This window comes from Camelina sativa, chromosome 4, assembly GCF_030686135.1.
Source record: "Camelina sativa cultivar CO46 ecotype springtype chromosome 4, ASM3068613v1".
Classification (NCBI taxonomy): domain Eukaryota; kingdom Viridiplantae; phylum Streptophyta; class Magnoliopsida; order Brassicales; family Brassicaceae; genus Camelina; species Camelina sativa.
In genome coordinates, this window is record NC_141883.1 from 25,522,641 (window position 1) to 25,546,934 (window position 24,294).

Consider the following 24,294-nt stretch of genomic DNA (forward strand, 5'->3'; position numbering starts at 1 on the left):
GCACATCAAAAGCGAGTACTTCAAATTTAGATCGGCATGACGAACCCACACTTGGAATAAACTTTTGTTAGGCTATGCCAAAGGTGAATTGCCATCTCATGGAAAGACAGGAAAAATCTGGGCTGTAGATTTGGACAGAATTTATGCACCGGTCTTCACTAACGGTAATCATTGGATCTCAGTTTGCATTAACTTCGTCCTAAGAACAATTGAAGTCTTCGATTGTAATCAATACCACAACAGAAGACAAGTTGAGTCATTCGCCAATGTCATCCCTCGTCTTGTGAAGGAGATTCACTAAAAGATTGATGGGAAAGCTCCGTTGTTGAGTCAATACGAGATCATCGAGGTCCCTATCCCACCTAAATTAAATCGCTCAAAATTGTGATTGTGGAGTTTATGCCCTAAAGTATATCGAGTGTCACATGCGTAATCTACCTTTTGATTTGATTGACGATGAAAACATCAAGTTTATCGTTTGAAGTTGGCAGTCGATCTTTGGATAGCAGCAAAGGATCCTGAGCTAGTCAATCGAATGAAAACTTATGAGCCTCCAGTGTATGCGGCTGAGTTTGTAGACCTTTGCTAATTTTTTGGTGTCTTTACACTTTTATTTTTCATTAGTTGCCACATTTTTTTTTTATTGATTTTCTAATGTATTTTTAAATTGCTGAATCACAATGTAGAGACTCATGTCTTTTGAAATTTTGTGATGGTGTTATCTTTGAAACAAACAAACAACACAAAGGGTCTGGTGAAGTCTGCAGAGAAGTCTGGTGGGAGAAGTCTGGTGAAGTCTGTAGACAAGTCTGGAGAAGTCTGGAGAAGTTTGTAGACAAATCTGGTGAAGTTTGTAGAAAAATCTGGTGAAGTCTGCAGACAAGTCTGGTGAAGTCTGCAGACAAGTCTGGTGAAGTCTGGTGAAGTTTGTAGACAAATCTGGTGAAGTCTGCAGACAAGTCTGGTGAAGTCTGTAGACAAGTCTGGAGAAGTTTGTAGACAAATCTAGTGAAGTCTGCAGACAAGTCTGGTGAAGTCTGTAGACAAGTCTGGTGAAGTCTATAGACAAGTCTGGTGAAGTCTGCAGACAAGTCTAGTGAAGTCTGGTGAAATTTATGCACTTTTGCTAATTTTTTTAATGTCTTTACACTTTTATTTTTCATTAGTTGCCACGTTTTTTTATTGATTTTCTAATGTATTTTTAAATTGCTGAATCACAATGTAGAGACTCATGTCTTTTGAAATTTCTTGATGGTGTTCTCTTTGAAACAAACAAACAACACAAAGGGTCTTAAACAGTTCAGAAAGCTCCGTTGTTTTGACTACAATTCATACACTTATTTCCTTTTCCTAAATTTTTCTATTCTCATTTTTGATTTTATATACTCGAGCAATCACTCTCCTTTGCAACCATTAGCTCTTGCCTCATGATCTCAATCATATTCTTTTCCACCTTTTCTACCATCTCCCACACCATCTCCTTCACCATTTCCTTACTGGATATGCAATATTTAAATCGTGTATTTCTAATGAATTTTTATCTTCATACTCGATATGCACAAAAAAATAAATAAATAAGCTCTAAAATCACATTAAACCAAAGAGATAGTTAATAAAACAAGAAGAAAATCGAAGAAGAAAAAAAGAGAAGTGATCAACGTAAACAACGTTTTTGTTTGTCTTTGCGTGATTATGAAGTAACACCAACTACCTGAAAACAAAAAGAGTACCGTAAATATAAATGAAATCCACTAAATTCAAGAACATGAATCTTAAGTTGATGCACAAACCATTGTTATATGATGATATCACATGTCGTTCTGTTATGCCCTTCTTTGTCACAACGCCTACACTTATGTCTCTTTGACCCTTGTGAGTTTTGTGATGATTTTATCTTGTCTTCAGCGGATTCATATCTTCTTTTTCTGCGCCGTCCAGGATGTCTTCTTGTTTCAGGTGGTCGAACTTTTGCATCTTCAACATGTTGTGGGACTCGCCATTCTTCTTCAGGAACACCTATTGGATTAATAGTTTTCTCATATTACGATCTCCATGCGGTAGCGGTATACACATCATCAGCATAAGGATATAGATCCTTGCCTATATCAAAAGCTCCTTTTATAGCATGTCTACAAGGGAGTTTTCCAATGCTGAACTTTCCACATGAACAAGTCCTTCTTTCTAAGTCAACAATGTAGTCTACTCCATTACCTTTAACCTGCAACATGGACTTGCTCATCGGATAACCGTTCATGAATTTACCTTTTTCTATTCTTCTTGAAATCTTTTACCCCACATCAACAGTTAAAGGATCTTTTTGCTTTGCACTTAACTCTCTACTCTCATAAAACCAGCGTGTCATCATTTCTCTGATGCTGTCTAACAAAGGAATTATTGGATACTCTCTGGATGACCTCAAAGCTGCATTGATTGACTCAGCCGCATTGTTGGTGTTAATGTCATATCTATAACCCGGAAAATGACAGCGAGCCCATTTTCTCACATCGGCTTCCTCTAGATAACTTCCAATAGCAGGACTAATATTGTTAATTCGCGCAAACTCTTTCTCAAACTCAGCAACTCTATAAGCTTTTGATGCTTTTGCAACCATACCAGCGACACCTCTGCCCTTATTATATGTTATCACATTACTAATCAAGTGGTGGATGCAAATACCATGTTTAGCCAATGGGTAGATGTTTCCAATTGATTTAGCAATTGATGTATGTCTATCTAACACAAATGATAAACCTTCTTCATCAGCTATAACCATCTTAAGTTGCATAAAAAACCACTTCCATGAACAATCATTCTCAGAATCAGCAATTCCAAATGCAATTGGATACAAATTGGAGTTACCATCTACAGCTGTAGCAACTAGTAGAACTCCTTTGTATTTATTCTTCAAAAATGTTCCATCAACTACTATCACTTTCCGCATTGCCTTGTAGAACCCTCTTCTTGATTGACCAAAAGAAATAAATAGGTATTTGAATCTTCCATCAAAGTCAATTTCGTAATTCGTGAACGTACCAGGATTCGCTTCTTGTAGCATGTGCAAGTATTTTGGTATCTTAGCATAACTTTTCTCAAGAATTCCTCTAACTTCGTTAACTGCATACTCCCGAGACTCCCAAGCTTGGTGATATGTTAGCTCGCAGACGTACCTTGAATGAATAATATTAATTATATTAATCGGTTTAGGACCTTCCTTCACACCCTCATAGCTTTGCTTAATGAGATGTCCAATTGTTCTTTCAGATAGAGTCCTACAAAATGATTTTTTTTTTGAAGGAGCACATGTATGGTTACCCTCAAACTTGTTGATTTTGAAATATGTAGATGGTTGTAAACACTCAGCCCGGAGCCTCCAATTACAAGCACTATCAATGCAGCGTATACACCACCATCTCTTATCAGATTTTGTAATCCTGTAGTCGCAGTTATATTTCATTGCATACATTTCCATAGTAGCCTGTAAAGCTTCCTTACTGCTAAAATATCCGCCCTTCTTTACCATTGAATCTTCCAACTTTGAACCAGCAGCATCACCAAGATTAGCATTAGTAGGCTTTTCTAATACAACATCAGTCGGCTTATGTGAATTCCTTGAAATAATTGCTACTGATTTTCCCAAATCAACTCCCACATCATCACCATCACTTGTATCATGTGGATCCTTATTCAGGTCGAACTGGACTTTACTCCTATCATCATCAACTATTCCTTTGAACGTAGCACACAACCGAATCATGTTTTTCCTTTTCAGATATGCAAGAAATTTTTTCATTCCTCTATCATTTGTCAATACAACGGAAGGAGAATCAATTTTAACCTTTGTGGGTAAATAACTGAATTCCACATCAAACATACTTTGCTCTATTTCATAGTCTTCTGAAACCATCACCTTCAACTTTTCAAGAGACGTAGTGGGTTGCAAAGTCAGTAATCTCGCACGTTTTTCTTCATCATCAATAAATCTCCACTCCTTGTTGGCATCCAGTGTCCATACACCACAAGTAACGTAAATTTGCATCGTAAACAGGTAAGTGAAATTTTCGTGGAAGGTGGAAGAGACGGTAAACAACCGATCATGATATCATAAGTTATGTCGAATGTCAATTTTTGTTGTTTTTGTCTTTCTTCTAAATAATTTAGAATACACATTCTAAAATATATTAGAACATATCTAAACAATAAATACATAATCGTAACCATAAATTACGATTATTCAAAAAATATTCACTTTCCTTATTTAATTTATTTTCTTTCTATTTCTATGGAATTCTAAATTTTACAGATTATAAATTATAAATTATTTACGATATATCTTCTACTTCTTTTAGTATACAGGGTAAAACGTGGAAACTATATTCTGAATTTATGTAGAATGAAGAAAAATGTAGAATACATATTCTTAATTTTGTAGAACATACAAAATTTACGTTTCTGAAGTTTTTAGATCAAATTTCGGTCTAAACTTCGTAGAACATGTACAAACTGTAGAATAAATGGTCTAAATGTTTCAGAACTTAGAAAAATCGTAGAAAATCATTTTTGAATAATTTAGACCAAAAATCATCAATTTACAAACTGATTTTTGACACCCAAAAATTTTCTTTTTAAAATTTTTTTTTGCATAGTTGTATACTAACATGGGGTTTTTATTCGTTTTTTGGTTAAAACTCTTAAAAACTTCACTATATCTATTAGTAAGGGTATTTTCGTCACAAATGACAATCTAAAAAAAAAGTGTATATGGACAAACTTTTTAAAAAACCTCCTTTATTTCTAAATTTCCCTAAATCTTTTAAAAGATAAACCATATCCAAAATATACCATATCCAAATATATCTGCACACTATTAAATACATAAAATTAACGATGAAAATTTTATATTTTTCCTTCTCTGATAAACAAAGATATATGATTTGATTCTGATCATAATCAGATCTTCACAAAATAAATCTTTTAAAATTTGCTTACCAAAAATCATATATTATAATTTATGAAAACAACTTAAACACGTTAAAATCTACCAGTCACAACTTTTGATAAAATGAAGTGAAATGTCTCTTCATATCTTTATAAATTTACTAATAACACCTTTCTTTTCCCATCACCAAAAAACCTTTCATTTTCCCATCACCAAAAAACCTTTCTGAAAAAGTCTTAGAACAAAATATTAAGAGGCAGAGATTCCCATGACAATGACACCAATTTCTGTTTTGCATCCGGGAAGGACAGATTGGAGGATACACGCAAAGGTCTTGAGCATTTGGTTTACCCGGGATTTCTTCACGAAAAGGGTGATGCTTTTGGTCGATCAAAAGGTAAAAAATAACGAAGAGTCGGTGTATTTTTTATACCCAGTGTATAGCCAATTACTCATGCATGTACTGATTTAATAAAATATCTGATACAATTTTTTTGTACGTGTAAGGGTAACACCATTGAAGCAACTATTATCCACACACCACTGATGAAAGAAATTCCAAAGTATATCAACGACAGAGAATGGTATTCGATATCCAATTTTAAGGTCATCAAACCAACACTCAAGGATCGAAACACAACACATCGTTACCAGATCAAAACTTCGGAGGATACAGAAATGTCCATTCTCGCCGATTTGAGTCCCGATCATTTCTTTTGAAGACATTAAAAACGGAAGATCGATTGATGGCTCATCTTTTGGTTAGTCTATTAACTTACCAATTTGTTGAAAACGATGTAGTAGGGATGATATTGATTTAAAAGTTTATTGCGTTTTAGATGTCTTTGGATGTATAATTGATGTGAAGCAAAGAAGAATCTTTGGAAGTGCCAGTGCCGAAAATGGGATAGCCGACGACTATGATGAAGTAGTCTTCACTCTCTTGAATGGCAGGTAATACATTTCTTAAATTTTTGTCTTAGTCTCAATTGTTAATAGCTTAGGATATACTTAAATCTAAATAATAAATTACATTGATTTACTATAAACATAGGAATCAAACTCTCAAGTGTTGTGCTAAGAGAGATTATGCTTCATATTTCATGCATCATTGGAGACTAAAAGGATGTCATCTTACATATAAAACTGATCCAGTGTTTTGTGTTTTACGATTCTGGAAACTTGGTGTTAGTGAAGGTATGTTTTTTTCCTTACACTTTGTAATAAGATTGATTTATAGAGAATTTAATATATCATTTTGTTTTGTAGGTGCACCATGCATTGTCAATTGTAATGGCTCCTCAAGACTATCGATTCAACGAAATATTGAGGGTTTGGAAAATCACAAAGCCAAATAAGATTTATATTTTCTAAATTATATTTTTCACTTAATACAAATATTTTACATTGAATTTTATCTGCAGCTCTGAATTTGCTGCCCGCCATTATTTAACATATGTCATGGCACATGAAGAGGACGTCTGATGAAGATGTGCTATAAGGGGATCATTCTATCATATCATTTTCTATGTTTTGGTTTATGCATCTATCTTTTTAAATTCTAGAACTTGAATGAACTTTTGTCGTTGTGAAACAATCTCGCTTATTCTGTGGAGTGGTACTATGCTGTTTATTACTTAAATTAAGGATATTTTTATGGCGTAATAGTTCTAATATCCATAATTACTTATTTAAATATGGTATAATTGTTTAAATTAGTATTTGTTTATTTCTTCAAAATAGTTATTGTTTTAAGCCACAAAAATCAACTCTATATGTTTATACATAATATTCAATTAGATATCAAACACTATCCATTCAGATCTTTTCAGTTTCTGATTTGTCCTTATTTGTAACTATTATTTTCTTTTTATAAATTTATTGTAATATTACAATTAGTACATACAAATTTATGTTATGTTTATAAAATAACATATATCATCGACTATGGCAAAAGACCTATGTAGATTAATAATTGTATATACAACATATATTTTTACGAACTTGCTATAGTTTATAGTGATGAAGTGATCCACACGAGAAGTGATGATTACTACTTATAAGAACTATAACACTAAGTGGAGAAAATTATGAAGTCGTTGACTTCAAGTAGCTGCAGTTTGGCAGATGTCTATCAAATGAGTAGCATCTGTCTCATTGTCATTTTCCTTTTTTTAACAAAATATTTCTGTTTCTATCTATGTCATGTTCAAAATTTATATGAATCGTTTACAATTTTTTTGCATTTTTATGTTTTGTTTCTATTCTTTGTATTTAATTTTATACAAAAAAATATAATAAATATAGTAACAATTGACCATTACTTATGGAGTTGGTAATACATATACATAATATAAGAACTTTGGAAAATTAATTAAATATTTAAATTTAATCCAGTGCATGGAGGTTTACAAGTCCAATAAAATATTTTTGACACACGTCCAAAGAAGGAAGAATTGATTCTCTAAATTTTTACCATTCCAATAAGAAAAAGTCAGAACTTTTAGAAAAAGTCAGAACTTTTAGAGACTACTCCCATCAAACATGTATTTTTCGGGTTTTTAAAAACATTTATCAGTTTTGTATTAAAAGCTTATATAAAACATTTATCAACCATTCATCTTTCATCTTCCTTCTTCTATTCAATATAGTATAAAAAATTATAAACATGGTTGCATACATAGAGGAATTGAATCAGACAAAGGAGAGATTGAGTATTGCAGTGAAAATACTCCGGTTGTGGACACCTCATATAATATTGAGACAACCCATCTATAAATGTTTGATTTTGGTGGATGAGAAGGTAATTTTAATTTATAATTTTTTGTTCTGCATGTTAAGATGCTAATGAAATTTATTTATATCATTTGTTTTTTCATTTTTGATGTAGGGTAAAAGAATCGATGCTAAAAAATCTGAGCTCGAGTTTACGTCGATCATTTCGTCGACATATTGGAACAAGGACATATTTTAATGTATAGGTTCACAGTTAGGGAAAGTCAGCAAGCGTCAAGGAACTCCAATAATCCATTCGAAATATTGATTACACGCAAAACACGGATCAGCCCAATACCTCCCAGGTCTTCAGACAATTTTTTCCATTTAATAGATGCAACAAAGTTTCAAAATGCTACCCCGGATGAGAGAAACTGTTGTGTTGGTAAATTAATAAACCCTATAATGCTTTACAATTTTAAAAAATTGTAGAGTTTATTTTTTAATGTTAACCATATGTTTCTGATTTATCTTTTCCCTTTTTTTTTTGTAGATTTTTGTGGAAAGGTGGTAAGAGTAGGAGTACGTCGTTTTATTAGTTTTCTTGATTATGAAGGTGGATACAATGGTCAGAAAAATGTTATTCCTTTAACTGTTTTTGACATCGAGTAAGTAATTTTACTTATTTTAAAAATTACTTACAATTAGTCTTTTATTTCGCAATTTAAAAAAAATTCATTGGATCATAAATATATGTATTTATTTCCTCATTTTTGTCCTGTTAAGTGGCAAGTAGATTGATTGTATTGCAGTAGGTGAAACCTGTTTGGAATTTGTTTATAAATAGGAAAGAATAGTTGTGAACCCTACCTATGAAAGTGAACCAATAATGTGTATGCTAATGTTTTGGAGAAGCTCTTTGTTTAGAAGTATTATCCTCTTATTCAAAGTTTATTATAAAAAAACAGACAAAAAATGTTAAAATATAATATCTAACCTTACTTTCCATTGTTTAGGTGCTCATTGTCTAATGTCTCAATTGAGATGTTCATATATTTTTCTTGGTGACGAAATCGAAGAATTTACTAGAGATCCCGCACTGTAAGTTCATAGTATGTTGATTGAATAATTTTAATATCAATCTCATATGTGATTTAATTTATACACTGTTTTTCCTTTTTTCAGAGGTTGTTTTTATGAGACATCAGATGATGAGGATTATGAGGGGACAGAAGAAGAAGAGAGTGATTCAACTTAGTAGTTGTACCGGCCAAATATGCTACCTTTAATTTTATTTCATAATCTTACATTTCCTTTTTATTAGTATGTTCAATAATAAGTTGTTGTAATTCTGAACCTTTAATTGCGGAGAATAATGTACTGTATCATAAATTACTATATTTGTTTTCATAAATTATCTCTATTTCAATTACAATTTTATCGATGTTTAATTTAGTTTATTGTGAAAGGCTTAGGTCTAAAGTTAACATGTAAATTTCATAAGTTCTACTTATCAATGTTGAAAACTTTATATATTAATAATAAGAAAAGATTACGCTAAATTTTCTCAAGTATATTTGAGAATATTTACTGTTACACAATTTATTTCTAAATTAAAACGTTTTAGTATTACTTGAGAAGTATCCAAATATATTCCTTCCAAAAATAAATTCTTCAGATTATATTATCTTTATAACAGATAGCGCATAGAAAGCTACTTATTAAAACCATGAACTAGGTGTTTTTATCTTTTGTTTTGTCGTCGACGATGAAGAAGAGAAAAGATGCCGACGAAAATCGTGTTCAAGGAAAACCAGGAGAACAAAAAATCCGTAAACTCTATACGGGGAATCAAGTCCAAAGTCCAGTTATTGTTTCAAATACGCCACAATCTTCAGTCAATATTAATTCTGTTTTTGGTAGAGTTCTAAATGATATTTCTAATCGGTCATCTTCTCACCAACTTTCCTCTCCAAATACAAGTAACACAATTTCTGGTATTCTTCACTTTATTTTGTTAACTACTTTTTCAATTATACTAAATATAATTCTATTAATTTGCAGAAACTAATAACTTCATTTTTTTAATTTTGTCAATTAGGTGTTGATTATAGTACACCATCTTCTACCTTTGAAAACCAAGGAATATTGTACAAAGAAAACCGATCCCAAATTTGTAATGGTAATTACGTTAAATAAGGTTACAAGAAAATGTTTATAATTAGTCATCTTATTAGTCTGGTGATATTATTAGTCATGTTATTAATTTACAAGAAGTAATTTTATAACTTCTTTATATCAGGAAATAAGGCCACTCTCGAAAAAAGTCCAGCAAACCAAACTTTTAAACCCACATTTAGTCACTCATATAATGAAAGAGCTACAAGTTCAACAAAAAAAAAAGGAGCAACATCGACTCTATCAGGTATATTAATCTAACATATATCTCTAACTATTTTTATTATCTTAATTTTAACAATAATTTTATATTAACTTTATAACTTATAGACCAAGTGCAGCCAAATTACTCGAGTAATCGTGGAAAGAATACAAGATTCAATCCTACACCTACAAATTTTACTAATATACCAGAAAAAAATATCAGACACTCAACTCAGGATGAGTTCAGTACAGATAGCACTATAACTAGAGGTAGTGTTATGTTTAACACCTTACCTTATATCTCTATTGTTTTAAATGTTTACCAACTTATCTTATATATCTTTACTACGTTGGTTATATTATTTAATTTAATTTTCCAATAATACACAGAGAGATTGTGCACTCAAGCATCCAAAAACAATATTTTTCGAAGAAAAGTTTGTGAAGTCTCAAAAATGACAAATTTAGATGAAGAAGAGCAACAATATGAGCAGCTGGACTCAGATAGCGGTATAATTTTATTTTTTTAGAAAATAACTATGATATTTAGTATGCATTTATTAATGAAAAATATACGGCTATTATTTTGTAGAGATTGAAGAAGAATATGATGATCAAGTGTTTTACTATAGTAGTCAAGGAGAAGACAATTCATCATCATCTGAATATGCTTCTGATGATGAAAATGTTGGTGATCAATTTACACCACGAGTGTCATCTTTAAATGCAGCTAAACAATGTTACGAGATGCTCACCCTGTTTGAGGCAAGTTTTAAAAAAGTATTCGGAATGGAGAATACAGTTAATTTCTGGGCAGGTATTCTTTTAACTTAGATTTTAAAATGGATTTATAAACAAAAAGATTTGTCAATGAGGAAATATTACTTATGGGCAGGATATAAAGATGATGGTGATCCTGATTATAGTTGTACGCATTGTGGTGCAATATTTTGGTATGGAGAGAGGATTGACAGAAGAAGAAGCACTAATAACCCAATTTATAATGGATGTTGTATGCATGGACAAATTGTTCTACCTATGCTAAAAGAGTCGCCAGAGATTGTATGGAATCTACTAACAAATGAAGATGATTTGTCACGACACTTTCAAGAGAACACTAGACCTTACAACATGCTTTTCTCATTTACATCTTTGGGTGGGAGGGTAGACCGGTCTGTTAAAAAAGGACGTGGTCCATCAGTGTTTGCTTTGCAAGGGGAAAACTATCATTTGATGGGATCTTTAAAACCAAAGCCTGGTGATTATGCAAAGTTTCAACACTTTATATTGTTGACACTCAAAATGAAGTCCAAAACATTTTAGTTTTTGAAAATTGGATAATATGTATATAATCTGTATTAGGATATTTACTATTGTCTTATTTTTAAAAATTTCAGCAAAGAAGACCGTGTATGTAATAAGGATGGGAAGAAAAAATTCAGGCCAGACCTTGTGGAAAGCATCATTAAATTGCTTGACGACGTTAATCCTCATGTACAAGCTTTTAGAATGGCTAGAGATAGGTTTGATATGGAGAAAGAAGAAACAAACTTCCATATGAGGATTATCTCAAGTCGCAAGTCTTATGGTAGGGAATACAACATCCCTACGGCCTCTGAAGTTGCAGCACTGATTCCCGGAGATATTGATGCGAATATGGATAAACGAGATATTGTCCTTCAAAAAAGAAACGGAATATTACTAAGAATTCATGAATGTCATGTCGCATATCTAGCCCTACAGTATCCTTTGCTGTTTCCTAGAGGAGAAGATGGCTACAGACTTGGTATTAAGAAGACAAAGATAACAAGAGGCAGTAAATCAAAGACTAAAGAATCAAAAAAAAAGAGTCAGAAGGATGTAAGTATGAGACAGTGGTTTGCGTATAGGCTTCAAGAAAGGAAAAAATGAGAATCACACCCTTCTAAGATCAAAGCGATTACTACAACAGTTTATTGTTGATGCTTTACGATGATCGAAACAAATAGGCTCAGGTATTTGAAAAAAAAAAAAAAAGCAACTTCGAAGGACATACAAGGAAGATTTTAGGAAATCAGCAGAAGCTGGAGACGACAACCTAAGCAATCAAGGAGACTCTTTCATACTACCCGCTTCTTTTACTGGGGGACCAAGGTATATGAGGCCGAGCTACCTTGATTTGGCTACATGTAAGAAGTTTGGGTTTCCAGACCTCTTTATTACATTCACTTGCAATCCTAAATGGCCTGAAATTGTAAGATTTGTCAATGAGAGGAAGCTAAAGGCTGAAGATAGGCCAGACACCATTTGCAAAATATTCAAGCTCAAGCTTGAAAATCTAATGGATGACATCACAAGAAAACATATTTTTGGGAAAATAGTTTCAGGTTTAAATTATTTACCTTCTTCATTTTTTTATAAAACAATTTCTCTTTCTTTTATAACATTACATATATATATTTAAAATATTTATATTATTGTGCAGCTATGTACACAGTAGAGTTTTAAAAGAGGGTTCTTCCGCATGCTCATATTATCATATGGATGGATCCTAAATGTAAGTTCCCTACTGCAGACGAAATTGACAAGTTGATTTGTGCTGAAATTCCAGACAAGGAAAAAGATCCAGAACTCTACAATATAATATCAGAATGTATGATTCATGGTCCATGTGGTAGTGCTAACCCATCATCTCCTTGCATGGAAGAAGGTAGCTGTTCAAAACTTTACCCAAAACAGAATGTTAAAACCACCAACATTGACAAGGAAGGTTACCCGGTTTATAGAAGAAGAAAGGATGGGCATTTTATCGAGAAGAATAGTTTCAAATGTGATAACCGATATGTTGTCCCTTACAATCAGACTTTGTCGCTTAAATATCATGCTCATATTTATGTGGAGTGGTGCAACCAAACAGGTTCAGTGAAGTACTTATGTTCACAAAGGTAATGATCGAGTTGGTGTCATTGTTGAACCTAATAAAAAAAAAGTTACTGAAGAAGGTCACAAGAATCTCCAAAATGAAAATACTCCATCATCGAAAGACGAAATACAAGATTACTTTGATGGCAGGTAAATAAATTATTGTTTAAAATTTCAATTTCTGTTTATATTATTCATTCTAAATCAGCTTTTTTTAACCCTTTTCAGATATGTATCTGCATGTGAAGCTATGTGGAGGATTTTAGCTTACCCAATACATTATAGGCAAACCGCTGTTTTGCCACTCACTTTCCATGAGGAAGGCAAACAACCTATTTATTACCGAGAAGGTGAGTCTGCACAGAATGTCATGGATCATGACTCTCTTGATGAATCTCAGTTTCTTGCTTTATTTCAACTTAATAAGCGTGATGAAGAAGCTAGAAAGTTATTATACGAAGAAATACCAAGCAAGTTTATTTGGTATGGGGAGGAGAAATATTTTTTCAGGAGAAAAACAAGAACATTTGCTATAGGGAGAATTAACTATGTGCCTCCAACCATAGATGATGCATATCATTTGAGGATACTTCTCAATTCCATCAGAGGTCCTACCAGTTTTGATCACATTAAAACTATGAATGGTGTCGTACACAAAACGTATCGTGAAGCATGTTACGCTCTTGGGTTGTTAGATGATGACAAAGAATATATTGAAGGTATCAAAGAAGCACATTTCATGTGTTCTCCAAAGTTCGTTCGTAAAATGTTTGTCAGGATGCTTCTCTTAGCTGTTTTAAGTACTCCTCATATTGTATAGGAAGAAACTTGGGAGATGTTATCTGAGGACATATTAAGACGGAAAAGAGAAGAATTAAAGCGACCAGGTTCATTACATTTACTATCTTATTAAGATAATTTTTTTTTTCTTTTGATGTTAGATGTAGTATATAAATTAACAAATCTTATTTTACAGAGCTTACATTGACTGATGAAGAAAGGAAAATATTTTGTCTACAAGAGATAAACAAACAGTTGAAAAGAAATGGTTCTTCACTTGAATTTTTTAAATCTATGCCTCAGCTACAGAATGAGAATATTCCTGTTTTAAACCATTTAATAGCTGATGAACGGAGATTCATTAATCAAACTGATTTTAAAAAGTAGCATCTGGAGTAGTTAAATATGCTTACAGAAGAGCAGAAGAAGATATATGATGAGATCATAGACTATGTTTTCGAAGATAAAGGTGGAGTATTTTTCTTATATGGTTTTGGTGGAACTGGTAAAACATTCCTTTGGAAAGTTTTATCTGCAGCTGTAAGGATCAGAGGAGAAATAGTGTTGAATACTGCATCTAGCGGTATAACCTCTCTTTTGTTAGAAGGTGGCAGAACAGCTCATTCAAGGTTTGGCATTCCTCTTGAAGTTCATGAAACGTCAATGTGTAGAATGTCAAGGTCTTTTGATCTAGGTGAATTAGTCCAAGAAGCGAAGTTGATAATCTGGGATGAAGCTCCGATGATGAGTAAATACTGTTTTGAGACTTTGGATAGAAGTTTGAAAGATATAATGCGTGATCCAGAAGATAAACCTTTTGGGGGTAAGGTCATTATTTTTGGTGGTGATTTCCGTCAGATACTTCCTGTTATTGTTGGTGCCGGTCGAGAGCAAATAGTTAACTCATCGCTCAACTCATCTTACCTTTGGAATCATTGTAAAGTTTTAAGGCTAACAAGAAATATGAGGTTGCTGCAAAACATAACTCCAAATGAAGCCATGGAGATTGAAGAGTTCTCGAAATGGATTCTTGATGTTGGAAAAGGAAGACTTAATGAGCCAAATAATGGAGTTGTTGATGTTGACATCCCAGAAGAATTGCTTATCACAGAAGTAAACTCTCCAATTGAATCGATCATTAATGCAGTATATGGTAATTCGTTATATACTGCCAATGATACCATCTATTTTCTAAGCAGAGTTATTTTGTGTCCTACGAATGATGATGTCAACACTATAAATGACCACATGATATCCATATTAGAAAGTTAGTAACAGTTTTCTGCTAATATTCTCTATATACTATATACTACTAGGTAGGAACCCGCGCTACGCTGCGAGTTAGTTTTTTTTTTCTTTTTTTCTTTTTTTTCTTTTCGATTTCATAGTTTAAAGTTTAACATATGTTGTTTGGAATCAAGTGTCATTAGTTTTTGATAATTTTAATGTTAATTTTGTTTTTTTTGTTATTATTATTTACATCAACATATGATACTTGAGTTTTTGATTTAATAAATTTTGTTTCTGAATATATATTTTATTTTATTATCTTAAAAATAAATTTTGTTTTTTTACTTCAAAATTATATTCTTCTGTTACTAAAAGTCTAAAAAAATACTGAAGATTTTGGATGTAAATACAGTGAATCCACAATGTCCAGTTTTCATCAAATCAATAAAATTAAATGTATATTATATTCAAATAGAATTTAAATTGCATCTTTAATATAGATTTTATCAGTGATTGTTGATAATATATTGGCTTTTAGTTTTGCTTTTTTGTTATTATTTTTTGCTGCATTTTTTTATTCTTATAAAATCTTAAACTAAAATATTATTTACGTTTTCTTGTCCTTCACCGATGGAATAAGTTCAGTCTGTCAACTATATAAACCAAATAACCCCAAACAAGAAGACAAACATTCAAAAACTCAATTATCTGATGTAAATGATAATAACAAAATAACAAAACAAAATTAGCATTACAATTATCAAAAGCTTATGAAACTTGACTCCAAACAATATATATTAAATTATGAAATCGAATTAAAAAATATATAACAATAAATTAAATAAAAAACGAACTCGCATTATAGCGCGGATTCTAACCTAGTATAGACTAACAATCAATTTTCCTCGAGCTTGAAACTATCTACAACTTTTTCCGATAACTATATATATATATATATATAAACTATGGATTTGTAATAAAAAAAATTATGATAGTAGTTTCTACATATACAAATTTATTTTCAACTTAATTTTAAAAATTATACATTGAAACTGAATTAGAAATGGAATTAGAAAGCAGAAGATGAATTAACAAAAGCATTAGACTGCAATACAACAAAAGAGATGATAAAATCACACATTTTTTAGCTAAAACAGAGATACTATGAATCAGTTCTTGGATATGCACTTTAAGAAGAACAAACTCAATGATAGAAATATCATACCCATTTGAGGAAGGAGAGATTCCGAATTTATCAAATTCTGTGTACGCAATGCATATTCCCACTTCCCATCAAAATTCTTCTTCTCCATCAATACATTAATCCCTTCAGTTGCTCCAGCATTTCTTTTACATAATGCAAACCCAAGTTTCTGCCACATTAAATACCAGTTGCAATCAACATTCAGGCGAAGCCAATTCTATGTTTTTTTAATATCAGGGGAGGAGGCAAAGAAAGGATCACTCACAACATAAGTTAACTCGTTCTTCAATTTGTTGGCCTCTTCTGGATTCTTTGTTTTCTTTAGCTGCTTTTTCAATTCCTGTTTTAAGAACCCCAAAATATCAAACAAAAAGCCTTCGTGACGAATCGGAACCTCGCAGAAAATTGCTAGAACAAAATACCTCTCTTTCTACAGGAAGTTTATCCTCGAAAAAGAAATTGTATCGCTTCTTGAACCTACAAAAGATACAGAACTTATGTTCACTCAAACAAGAACAAGAAGCATATTACATTTCATGTTGACAAGAGAAATATACCCGTCAAGGTCAAGTCTTCCACCCAATGAAACAAAGCGAGGATCACGAGGTTCCTGAACGCAAACAAAGAAACTCTTTTAACAAAAAAAAACTCAACAATTCTACACCCACAAGATCAACCACTTGAGAGAGAGAACAAATAAAGAGATATAGAGTTTCAAAAGTTTTTAGGTTTTTTAGAACTCAACTCCACTGGTCTTTTTCAATCACAAATGAAAAACCCAAGATTAACAAAACATAACCAACAAGAAGGTAAACAAGAACAAGGGAAACAATGAGTGTACCTGTTTTTGTTAGCACAACCCGTTTTCTTCACTTGATTTGGTTTCCTTGGAACTGGCTTAGACCCATCAGCTCGCAACTTATGTATTTCCTCAAAAATCAACTTGTTATTAACTTAAAACCCAATACTTAAGGGTCACACACAAGCCCGACTCAAGTTTTTGTTGGGTTATGCTCAACACTATGAGGGTTGAAATCCTTAAGCCAATCTAATCGAACTTCAACCAAGTCAGCACCCATATCTATTGAATCCGCCATCACTGGAGCACATATCAAGCTCGGATATTTCACATTTTCTTGACTTCCTATCTTCACTTCCGTGGAATTTGAAGCCACCTGAAGGGTCACACAGAACAGAACAAGGATATAAATTCCCACAATCTAGATAAAGCTTCGTCTTTTCAGTTCTATATATATAGTTTCAAACTCAGAGAAGAACAAAATCTGAACATCAAAAATCATAATCCAAAAGATAATTGAACATCAAAAAGGAAGAAAAGGAAGAAGAATTCACTAACATAGACGTTGGAAGGTTACATGCTTCGCCGGCGCCGTTGATCGGAAAACAAAACGGGGACCAGCACACTCCTGGTTTGTAGGGAAAAGAACTCGGCGGAGATTCTTAAATTTTCGTTTTCTCGATCCGTAGAAATAAATCAATATGTCCCTCTCGGCAAAATTATAGATGTTCTGTATTAATCGTTATAATTTGATTGGTTAGCTATTGCTTCATTACAAAATCTGAGGTGTCAGTAGCTGGTGAAAAACAAGGAAGTTTTATTGTATTGATATGACGTTTCTAGATTTTTTAACAAAAATTATTCATAGTTTTGTTTTAATCATTGATTGTTTAACAAGTGAAGAAAGAGTTTACTTAAGTTCAAATAGTATTGATCTTGCAGATAAAAGAAATAAAGACAATCCTGCATATAGCCCGGATTTCCTAAACTCAATTAGGATTTCAGGAGTGCCAAACCATTCTCTTCGTTTGAAAATTGGTTGTCCAGTAATGTTGTTACGCAATATTGATCCTCATGGAGGTCTAATGAATGGAACAAGAATACAGATTACACAAATGGCTGATCATGTTATACAAACAAGAATCATCATGGGTACGAGGGTTGGTAAAATTGTTCTTTTACCAAGAATGGTATTAATACCATCAGATACCCGTTTGCCTTTCAAAATGAGACGTAGACAATTTCCAATAAACGTTGCTTTTGCAATGACTATCAACAAAGATCAAGGTCAGTCTCTCTCAAATGTTGGTTTATACTTGCCTAGACCTGTTTTCTCTCATGGCCAGCTATATGTAGCTATGTCCCGTGTAAGCAGTAAATCAGGATTGAAAATTCTCATTACTGATCCAAAAGAAAAACCTCAAAAAAAACAAGGAATGTCGTCTTCAAAGAGGTTTTCCAAAACATTTGATCATGATTCGTGCATACCTTCGTAAGACTCTGTTTTTACTTTGTTTCCATTCTTTCAAAATTTATAGCTTTGTTCGTCGTTTAAATTATTTGATCATAGATTTTTTTATTTCTTGCAGGTTTTTGTTTACATTTTCACCCATCAAATAAATTTCTAAAATTTTATTATTTATGTACTCCACCAAATTCGTTTTATCTCATATTGACATATTGAGTTTCGTTTATTTAATTTATTTCATATATTTATTATATTTCAAATTATACTACTATATTATTTCCAATTATTTAACCATGTATATATATTATATATAATATTAGACAAGTTGAATAACTTAGTACAATCATTATATTCGTTATAAATATTTTAAAAACTAACTGGACAATATTTTTAGATTGAAGAAATTATAATAATATATACATATTTATAGAAACAAAAGCATAAGGCTACAACTAATACATTAGGTTACAGTACCAAAAGTATTAGATACTCGTGAGGAGAGGATAGAGGCCAGAGGTAATGATATAAGAATGGAAGGTAGTTTGTGTCAGAGTCAATATCGTGCTCACTGAAACCAAATGTCTAAAATAAGTACATTTGAATTTGTAATAAATCGGAAACGGCGAAATAATCTGAAAATAACTGATACAGTATTATTAATTTCAAGTAATAATAAACATTTTGGCCCGTGCTGTAGCACGGGTTACTACCTAATTGTTGTTTATTCAAGATATACCACATTGAATATGATTGGTAACATGTAGTATAAGATATTGAAATGATTTATTTACATGTTATAATAACTGTTTTTTATATGAAATTAATAGTTTTAGTTTTTTCACAAATTAATGTGTGAATTGTAAATGTAAACGGAAGAATTGCAAAAAATAATTATAAAATAAATGAATGTTATATATCGTACAATGAGTAAACGCAAACTCTCAACCCAAGCATTAAAATTTGCATTTAAACAATCTAATATAAGAAGGATATAACCAAAAATAAGTTGATGCCTGATAGCATGCCATTTTAGATTATATAAAATGTTTTATGAGTTGAATATGAGTTGAAGAAATAGAAAAGTAAACGTAAATTGTTCACTAAAGCAAAAATTCAATAGCAAAAGAAGAAAACTCATACTGCAATGTATCAAGCTGCAGAGGTCACATATATAGTACAATATATTAAAGAAACAACAACAAAAAAACAAGCAAATTACACATACAAAGTTATATATGTATATAATCTTTATAAATCGTTGGGGATTGTTGAAAGTACAGAGTGTTCAGGCTTGTGATGGCACTCGAAATCCAGATGAACAAAAGCTCTTTCCACCTCTGGAAGTTCTTCGAGCTTTATTTGCAATGTCTCACCAATTGCATGAGCTTCTTTCAATGGCAAATCCTCTGGCAGTTCTATATCCACCTGCCAATACACACATATAACAATAATTAACATAACTATATAGTTTGTTATATAAATCTTATCGAGTGTAAGCACCTAACAAAGATTTATCTTTGATAAGTTGCTATGTCTGTTTAGCTACGAACCATACACACGTTTATTTTTGAAAATATATCATGGCGATTTTGTAGCAAAATTATGGCTAAGTAGAAATTGACTACCACTTTATGTGATATATTTATAGACGAACCTCAACAAAATAAAGAACACCAAAGGTATATGCACGGACAGTGTCCACATGTTTGATGTTATCCCCGCCTTGTCGCAACACTAGGTACGTCAATTTTTGTAGTACTTCCGGAGGAGCTGATTGTCCGATCAATGAAACTATATAAACAAAAAAAAAAACTTAATTGTGAAAATCTCAATTATTGCGACTAAATCGAACAATACGACAATGTTCAAACACAAACTCACCTGCATTTTCCATAACCGTCCCGGACCAGTTGACAATAGTGTAGATGGCTAAGAGAATAGCACCAGACGGATCGAGCCACCAATAAAAGGCATTAGCAAGAACGGCGGCGACCAATCCGAGAACATTTGTCACCACATCAAAGTGATGATCCTATACCAAACTTCATCAATTAGTCTTCGTTTTACATGAAACTATAAGAATATATGCAAAAATATCTACCTTTGCGTATGCACGAACAATATGATTTCTCGAGCTTTTGCAGTAGATCCATAAGACGATTTTGATAGCGGTTGCACTCAGCATGATTGAATATAACCAAACCAGTTGGTCATGATTCATTTTATCTGAAGGTTCATTTGAAATCAATTGCTCAGCTGCCACAAGCAGCACTTGGAACCCTACACATGTGTGTGTAATTAATTTAGCATTACATTTTCATCCAAGCAATTATAATATAGAGTTCAGAGTTTCATAAATTTCGGGAAAAGGATATATATATTATATACCAAGAGTAGTCATAACAGCTGCGAAAATGATGATTCCAACGGGTTGCACCCTAAGCTTCCCTATGGGATATTTGTAGATATTGACGTTCTTCATTGACAAATGTGTGAACCATAGTATTCCTCCTGCCATAAGGTCAAGCAAAGAGTCGAGAGTCGATGCTGCAATCGCTATGGATCCACTCTTTACCGTAGCATATATCTACACACAATGTAGACGTTTGATAAATAAAAATCATCATAGTGAAAACAATGTTATAAACTAATGTTTCAGTATAAGTAGATCATGTCACACCTTGAGAGCAAGTAAAAAGATGTTAGCCCAATTGGAGATTTGCATGGCAAGCTCTTGTGCAGCTCTCTCAGCTCGATCTTCTTCTTCTTCTTTTTCATCGATGATGTACTCATCTGATCGAGCTATGAAACTTTCTACTTCTTCAAAGGATTTAATTGTTGCCAATTGTCTTTGGTAGTACTCCTTTTCATCTATTAGAAATGTGATATTTAAACAACATCTAATATTTGGTATAGTAGTTGTGAGTCCTGTGACAATTATTATTTAAACTTATAAAGTAAGACTAAGACATATACCTCCTTTGAGGCCTACGGCTTTGGAGACATCAAGGTGAAAAGGGTTCTCCGGATCGATTTTGGATCGAAGTTTTTGAGGCAAATCCGTGAAGAAATTGGATTTCATAGAAGAAACCATACCGGTTAACTTCGGTTTGTGATCAACAGCCTCATGATCGTTTGACGAAAGCAACGGCGTTTCCGGACAGTTGACTTCCATTTCTGGAAAATTATATAAAACCAAATCATCGTAAAATAGGTCTGAAGCATAAAGCTAGGCATGGGTAATTAATTAATAAAAACTATTAAGTGTAAAGAAAAAAAATATATATACCGGATGATATCTAGAGGAAATTTTATGCTTGCAGATGATGAACAAAGAAAAAAAGATAAAGGATTGTACACAGAGATTGGTTTTTATAGATGAAATATAAGATAATTTATGTACGTTCAATGAATTTTTTGGGGTTAGATAATAAACTATTGTATGGAATAAGAAAATGATGACGATGATGATAGAGACAGCCGTGGTACTTGCCCACATGCCTAAGCATCAACAATGCTTGTCTGATCCATGCCTTAATCAGGAGCTTCTTGTTCCGTGACCATTTTGTCTTTTGGAGACATGACAATGTCAATTTTTTTTTTTAGTTTGGAAAACAACGACACGTGTAGTTTTACAAAGTTATAATTGAAAAACACAAATAATGATAACTCTCGGAACCCTAATTTTGGATAATGCTGAGATATATGCTAAGAGTGTTTCTACAAGAAAATTTAGATCTATAGATACAAATTAACTGAAACCTTATTAATAATCATTAAAAGATTTGAAAACTTCTATTACTACTTGATTAGGAGTAGTAACACATTAAGTAAGATCAATCCAAATAAATAAATAAATAAGACAAATGAGCGTTGAAAATAAAAGAGCCCAAAAAAAAATATGTAAAATATTAAGTCCAACATCCTTTAGATATATTTATCAAACTAAATTAATATTATATTGATAACACATTGACATTTGTATATGTGAAAAACTATTACTTCCTCTTTTTCTATTAATTGCCATTCTAGAGACTTTCATACAAATTAAAAAAAATAGATAAATGTTCTATTATATTTTTATTTTACTATTTGAATTCTAAAATATTTATTTTTTTATTTTTTTATTAAAGAGCAAATGAGATAATTTTCTACTAAAAATAATATTAGAAAATCGAAAACAACAACTAAAATGAAACAAAAAAATTAGGTCTAAAATGACAAGTATTTTAAAACGGAAAGAGTTTTAAAAATTATTTGCAGACATCACATGTAATTATATATATAGACAAATACCCACATTTATAAAACTTAGTAGTCACTACCAATCACATATCAAACTATTCTTAATCATGTTAATTTGACTGTTAATTCACACATTGACACATATAGATATAGCTAATAGCCTAATATAAAGTTATAAACGTTCGACAATATATATAAATTACCTCACGTCATGAACTTGTAAAAACTTCTTTGATTTGAAACTTTTTCAATTAATCCAAAAGGAGTCGAAAATTGGTCTTAACTGTGGGTTATATAAACTGTGAGACCTTGGTAAGTCAACAAAGAAGGGGAAAACAGAAAATCCCAACATGGGTAAATATGAAGAACTTTTTTGAGTTTCTTCTATATTAAATGAAAAATTATGTAAATTTTTTTTTCCAAATTTAGGAAAAACAGTCCATAAATTATTGATAGATTTCTTTGTTTATATAGAGAGAGAATTATATAAAATATAAATTTATAGATTGTTTACCAAATTTACAGCTACAAACGCCTCTATAACTTATATATTGAAACATTTCTTTATTATTTTAATATATAAAACAAATTCTAGATAAAAATCTTTATATAATTAAGTTTTCAAAGAATTTACAGAATTTCTTGAAAAGGTTATTTTCCACAATTGAAAGTTACAAATCCATGCTCTATGACTTATTGGTAGATCTCTACATTTAAAACGCTCTATGACCTATTGGTAGAGTTCTTTATATTTATAGTATCCTACGTTTTTATAAATGAGGAAATACTTCATCTAAAAGTTACCACGCTTGAGTTTTGAACAACGAGTTGGTGCAACAATATAATCTCTCCCAGTCCCAGAGTATATATGTGATTGTTACGCACTCTTATTCAATTGATTGTCATCAGGAGACTTTAGGAACATTCCCGGAAGCTACAATTAGAAACATGATTTCTTTATTTCTTTGACTTTTTTTTAAAAAAACTACAATTAGAATCATGCAGGTTGAAAATTATTCACTATCTTAAATTCAACGTTATTTAGTATATTGTGTCTCTAAAAGGACATATTGGCTACCAGCCTACCATCATATATAATTGTCAGTACTTATTATTTATTTTTCTTGGTTTTCTCTAAGTTGATATCACCACTATACTACTTCCAAAGATTTAATAGCAAGCTTGCAACTAAGAGATTTCAATCCTGAACCCGCTTCATCTGTATCTATACGTGGATTTCAGTTTAGAAGTGAATTATATTTGGTTCAAAAGTTGAAGCAGCTAGCTATACGCAATGGGAGTCTTGGCCAGAATTAGTTATGAGAGTCTAGTAATACGCCAATGAAATAGCTTCCGTATACAGGATCGCAAAACCTGAAAGATGTATTCATCATGTACTACAGTTCGAGAATTCTACACTATTAAGATTCTGATTCACCGGAGAAGTACATCGGAAAAGAAAAAGAAGAAGAGGAGAGCAATTAAGGCTCTAACTAACTTTCTTAACAGAAAATAAATGTGAGTTACAAAGCTTAGTTTAGGAGAATTAATCTCATCTCTTTATATACAAACATCTCATTAAACCAAACTAAGTAAACCAGAGATAACCGATATCCGGTTGAACCAATCCTCAT

General features: G+C 31.9%; 3 protein-coding genes, 1 long non-coding RNA gene and 1 pseudogene across 4 annotated transcripts; 2 read left to right on the forward strand and 3 right to left on the reverse strand.

Annotated features, from left to right (window-relative positions):
* Positions 1-1,795: 1,795 nt before the first annotated feature.
* LOC147946190 (uncharacterized) lies at positions 1,796-2,365 on the reverse strand (annotated as a pseudogene).
* A 10,191-nt stretch (positions 2,366-12,556) lies between these two features.
* LOC104784139 (uncharacterized) lies at positions 12,557-13,754 on the forward strand. Its single transcript, XM_087509527.1, has 3 exons — positions 12,557-12,842; positions 13,003-13,084; positions 13,163-13,754. The coding sequence occupies exons 1-3, from the start codon at positions 12,557-12,559 to the stop codon at positions 13,752-13,754; spliced, it is 960 nt and encodes a 319-aa protein (XP_087365653.1).
* Positions 13,755-14,119: 365 nt separating this feature from the next.
* On the forward strand, positions 14,120-14,986 carry LOC104784140 (uncharacterized). Its single transcript, XM_010509205.2, has one exon. The coding sequence runs from the start codon at positions 14,120-14,122 to the stop codon at positions 14,984-14,986; it is 867 nt and encodes a 288-aa protein (XP_010507507.2).
* Positions 14,987-16,047: 1,061 nt separating this feature from the next.
* On the reverse strand, positions 16,048-17,626 carry LOC104781714 (uncharacterized). The gene is made up of 6 exons (XR_002037623.2): positions 17,506-17,626; positions 16,990-17,323; positions 16,706-16,758; positions 16,571-16,625; positions 16,414-16,488; positions 16,048-16,317 (listed from the first exon to the last, which is right to left on the reverse strand). It is a non-coding gene; the product is annotated as an uncharacterized LOC104781714 (long non-coding RNA).
* A 1,882-nt stretch (positions 17,627-19,508) lies between these two features.
* Positions 19,509-21,951, reverse strand: LOC104781715 (putative metal tolerance protein C3). The gene is made up of 8 exons (XM_010506446.3): positions 21,705-21,951; positions 21,392-21,592; positions 21,096-21,286; positions 20,804-21,002; positions 20,517-20,695; positions 20,297-20,447; positions 20,070-20,206; positions 19,509-19,840 (listed from the first exon to the last, which is right to left on the reverse strand). The coding sequence occupies exons 2-8, from the start codon at positions 21,588-21,590 to the stop codon at positions 19,664-19,666; spliced, it is 1,233 nt and encodes a 410-aa protein (XP_010504748.1). The 5' UTR covers positions 21,591-21,592; positions 21,705-21,951; the 3' UTR covers positions 19,509-19,663.
* Positions 21,952-24,294: the final 2,343 nt, after the last annotated feature.